Raw genomic sequence first — 5,173 nt, 5'->3', positions numbered from 1 at the left:
AATGAAATTTTACAGAAACACCTTTCAAACGGCATAGATTACGATTATAAAGAAATTTGTGGGGAAAATGTTTTCCTGGAAGTTATGAGGGAAACAATTGGATCGTGTGTTTTTTTCCGAAAGTCCTCTCTCCCACCCCGTTCGTTTGCACAAATTTTTGTTTTCATATTCGTTTTCTACACATTTTTTTACACCTTATAGACTGTTTTTTCTCTTTTTTTTTTATTTTGTTAACGGTCTCAAATTGTATATTGACTGAAATTTGTAGGCAAAATTTTTTGGAAGGGGGTGGAGTCTTGGATCAGACGGCCCACATAAGTTGGAATTTCTCCGTTTTGACAGGGTTTTTTTCCAATTATTTTTTTCAGCACAGATGGGAAGTATCTTTTCACAAAAAGAAGAAAAGGATCTTTTCTGCTTGCTTGCCAGCGTCAATTTTCTATTCGAATTGATTTCATATTCAGTGTAATGATACACATTTATAGGCTGATTAATGACGTGAAAGAAATTTTTGCTATAAATCCATAAATAAAGAGTTATTAGTAATTAAAGTTTGAAAATTTTGGTAATTTTAACCCATTGTAAGCCACAGACACATTCATGGCTGTTTCAATAGCAAGAAGCCGAACATCATCATCATCATCATCATCATCGTTTAACGTCCGCTTTCCATGCTAGCATGGGTTGGACGATTTGACTGAGGACTGGTGCAACCGGATGGCTAAACAAAATATAGCAATCTGGTGATCTTTGGTTCACAGAGATTGCAAAAATTCCTCTCCTCATTGCTTTTGGAATACCCATTCTTTCTTTATGATGAGCATCTCCAACTCACATTGTATCAACTCAAGTATCCTTCAGAATTCATTTATGTATGCCACACTTTTTCTCATTAATGACTTTCTCACTCTTCTATGCTCATGCCTTTCACTCTTCCTTAACTTTCTACATAGTGGTGTCATCCACACACAATCTGGACACCTTCCATGAAGTTAGTACTGCTTGCATGACCTTAAACATCTGCAACTGTGCTCCCCCCCCCCCCCAAAAAAAAACTATGCTTCTTTTTCAGAAATAGAAAATACTTCAGACCAATATTAGGATATTGATAAAACATCTTCGATAGTGTCACTGCTATACAAACGTATCTTAGTGAGTAAGCACTGAAAAACCACTGACTAGCTATGAGTTCACATGCACATTGTTTCTTCTTGTTTCCCCTTACACTACACTTCATAGCCTTTACTTCATATACTCTTCACATATCCATGTATTTGTATGAATAATACTTCTTTGTAAATAGATACATGTATATGCTTCTGCAATCATATACATGTATGTGTATGTAGTTTACCTCTCTGAAGTGTACTTGAAAATCGTTTAGTGAGTTTCTAACCTGAAAGTTGATATTTATTCAATACGATTTTATAGTTACACCTTAATTTTAAAATGTTACTGAAATCATGTTTTTATATGTATACAAAGATTTCGCAAAGTTATTATTTCATCCTAGCTTTTATACTGTTATATTCCAAACACCAAACAATAAAAAATAAGTGACATAATCTTATTAAGCCTCATCCAAATCTTTATTATTTGAAAACTAATTAGAAAACAGTGTATTCTCAATAAAAAATGTAGCATTATATTACATATTGTCTTAAGGCAGCAAGCTGGCAGAATCATTAGAATGCTGGACAAAGTGGTTAGTGACATTTCATCTGGGTTTATGTTGAGTTCAAATGTTGCCATGGTCAACTTCACATTTCATCCTTTCAGGATCAATAGAATTTAGTAGCAATTAAGCATTGAGATTGATGTAATTGATTAGTCTCCTCCATTAAAATGTTAGGCCTTGCACCTATAGTGGAAAGAATTATATATTATTTTAAAATAAATGAATTTGTTTTCACTCTTCAGAATTGGAAGCAGAATCAACATCATGAGCCTAAATGGCATGTACAACAATAAAGATATTTTCCAATTTACACAACTCAGAAGCTTAATGCTAAAAGATTCTGATAGTGATGAAGAAGGAAGAAAAGAAAGTGTTACATTAGAAAAGAAAAAGGTAAACATTTAAAATTTAATATTTAATTTTAATGCTCATAATGCTAACAGCTTGAATAATCATATTTATCGTGTGTGTGTCCTTATAAAATGAGATGGCTCTGTCTAATGTAATGTAAATAGATGCAGATCAGCAGAATTATGCTTAGAGTTGCTTGTTTATGGTTTCCATTGAATCCAGTAATGTCTCTCTTCTTCATTTGTGGATCCTTAAATGACAGCATACCAATTCTTGATACACAGTTTTAGCCACAGGTGGACATCTAAATTTTTGGTTGGATGGCCCTTTTGTAATTGTATATATACCCATTTTCTATCTGATAGTGCTGTCTTCTCTATACTTACAATAGTGAGACAGCTAGACTAAGTTGTGGACAAAGATAAATTCCACTTTTAAAAGGTTGATGTTACTCCTATTCAAAGTAGTTTTCAGCTGGTCTTTGAACTACTTGTTTGTTTTTTCAATCAAGCTTGGCCATGGTAGAACTGCTCATAAACAATCCTATGGCAGAGATGCAAGTCAGGCATGCACTTTATATTTCTGAGCCATTTAAGTGGATTTAATGCAGCTGCTGTGGTTCAATGGAAGATTCCTATGTGTGTAATCTTATCTCTTCAGATGACTGAAAAAAATTTCTGGAGACATAGGATGTTAAAAGCCTCTAGGGTCATAATGTGTGGGCCATGCCTTGTTCCCATACAAGAGGTTGGAAACACAGACTGCTTCATAGATAGTGACATTGGTATAGAGACTGAGCTGATAGTTTAGAAAGACTCAGTTTCTAAGCCCTCTAAAACACACAGGACTGTCTGAGGTGATTTTTGAATATTATCACCAAGTGTGGAGTCATTATAAATAATGCTGCATCAGTTTCCCCAAGGTGGATGGGGTTTGAGAACTGTATTGCCAGTCATCTCTTTCATGATGTTCAAAGTCCTGAGATCAGCCTTCATTTCATGTCTTCTAGAGTCTTCTTCCACTAGTTCCATCCATATTGAGTGATCAGCACTTTTTATACAGCTGTCCAGATCCATATAATTCACACTTCCATACCAACACAATCTTCTTTTTTTTTTGTACTCTATATCTGATTTCTCTTATGTCTAGTTTTTTCTCAGCATGTTTGTACTATGTCTTTCATACCATCATTCATTTATTCTCCAACATCTGCTGCATTTGTTACATCAGGTGTTGTTCAATTATACTCAAGAAATAAGTCGTTTTAATGTCTATTTTCTATGCTGGCATGTGTTGGACAGTGCAACAAAAGTAGAAGACACTTGCCCAAGGTGCCACACAGTGGGACTGAACCCGGGACCATGTGGTTCGTAGGCAAGCTACTTACCACACAGCCACTCCTACGCCTATATATATATATATATATCATCATCATCATCATCATCATTTAATGCCTGCCTTCCATGTTGGCTTCGACCTGAAGGTTTGACAGGAACTGGCCAGGCAGAAGACTATCCCAAACTTCTGTGTCTATTTTGGCATGGTTTTTACAGCTGGATGCCCTTCCAAATGCCAACGACTATACAGAGTGGATTGAATGCTACTGTGTGTATGAATGTATGTACACACACACACACACACACATATATATATATATATATATATATATATATATATATATATATATCATCATCATCATCATCAAAACTCTGTTTTCCATACTGGCATAGGTTGAATGGTTTAACTGGAGCTAGTAAGACCAGGGTCAGCAATCAGGCTCCGTTGCTTGTTCTGGCATGATTTCTATGACTGGATACCCTTCCTAATATCAACCACTCCATAAACTGCACTGGGTGCTTTTACCACGGCCATAACACAAAATACATACATATATATTTTTCTTTTATGCATTTCAGCAGTAAGGTTGTGTCCTTAGTGGGACACGACCAATATCATCACCTTGTCCATAGCCAATCTCATCACGTTGGTGTTCAGTGAATGAGAGAGTTTGATATTGCTGAGATCATATGAGTTTCTTGCCATAACGTAGGTTCATCTGGGATCTTGGACGACAGAAGGCTGGGTGCTTCAAAACATTTATGTGTGTATGTATATATATATATATATATATATATATATATATGTGTGTGTATGTATGTATGTATGTATCTATGTAAACATATATGTATGTACACATATGTATGTATGTATACATGTATGTATGTATACGTATATATATGTACGTATATATATATGTATATGTATGTATATCATCATCATCATCATCGTTTAACGTCCGCCTTCTATGCTAGCATGGGTTGGACGATTTGACTGAGGACTGGTGAACCAGATGGCTACACCAGGCCCCAGTCTGATTTGGCAGAGTTTCTACAGCTGGATGCCCTTTCTAACGCCAACCACACCAGGAGTGTAGTGGGTGCTTTTATGTGCCGCTGGCACAAAGGCCAGTCAGGTGGTTCTAGCAACGGCCACGCTCAAAATGGTGCATTTTATGTGCCACCTGCACAGGAGCCAGTCCAGCGGTACTGGCAACGAACTCGCTTGAATGTCTTTTCATGTTTCACCGGCACAAGTGCCAGTAAGGCGACACTGATAATGATCACGCTCAAATGGTGCTATTTACGTGTCACTGGCATGGAAGCCAGACAGCTGCTCTGGCAACGATCACGCTCAGACGGTGCTCTTAGCGCTCCACTGTTACAGGTGCCATTTGAAAATTTGGTTATGAAACACGTGTAGTCATTTTATTATCTTATGATATTTACTTTCTATTAATCGAGGTAGTTAGAGTATGTGACAGAGTACTTAAGATTAGACTAGTGCTTCATCATAGGCTAGCTACTGTCATCTCAGCCTATGCCACTCAACCGGGGCTACTGGATGGTCTGAAGGACCAATTCTATGACACCCTCTTGCAAACTACCTCGTCGACAAGGGACAGGGACCTTCTCTTTGTGACTGGTGACTTCAATGGTCATGTCGGACGTCGTGCTGGAGGCTACCATGGCATACATGGAAGCTATGGCTTCGGTTCCCGCAACGAGGAGGGAACCAGACTGCTGGAGTTCTGTGATGCAACCGATCTTATGGTTTGCAATACCAACTTCAGGAAACCTGCCTGTC

The 5,173-nt window shown here is 37.3% G+C and overlaps 1 protein-coding gene across 1 annotated transcript in view; it reads left to right on the top strand.

Annotated features, from left to right (window-relative positions):
• Positions 1-1,897: 1,897 nt before the first annotated feature.
• The window catches only part of LOC106882277 (zinc finger CCCH domain-containing protein 7A), a 10,055-nt gene continuing 6,779 nt past the window's right edge, over positions 1,898-5,173 (top strand). Inside the window, exon 1 of the mRNA XM_014932895.2 lies at positions 1,898-2,071. Coding sequence (XP_014788381.2) covers positions 1,898-2,071 — 174 coding nt within the window. The remainder of the gene's footprint in view (positions 2,072-5,173) is intronic.

This window comes from Octopus bimaculoides, unplaced genomic scaffold, assembly GCF_001194135.2.
Source record: "Octopus bimaculoides isolate UCB-OBI-ISO-001 unplaced genomic scaffold, ASM119413v2 Scaffold_199799, whole genome shotgun sequence".
NCBI lineage: Eukaryota > Metazoa > Mollusca > Cephalopoda > Octopoda > Octopodidae > Octopus > Octopus bimaculoides.
Note: the sequence above shows the minus strand (reverse complement) of the source record. Positions and strands in the feature narration are given on the sequence as shown.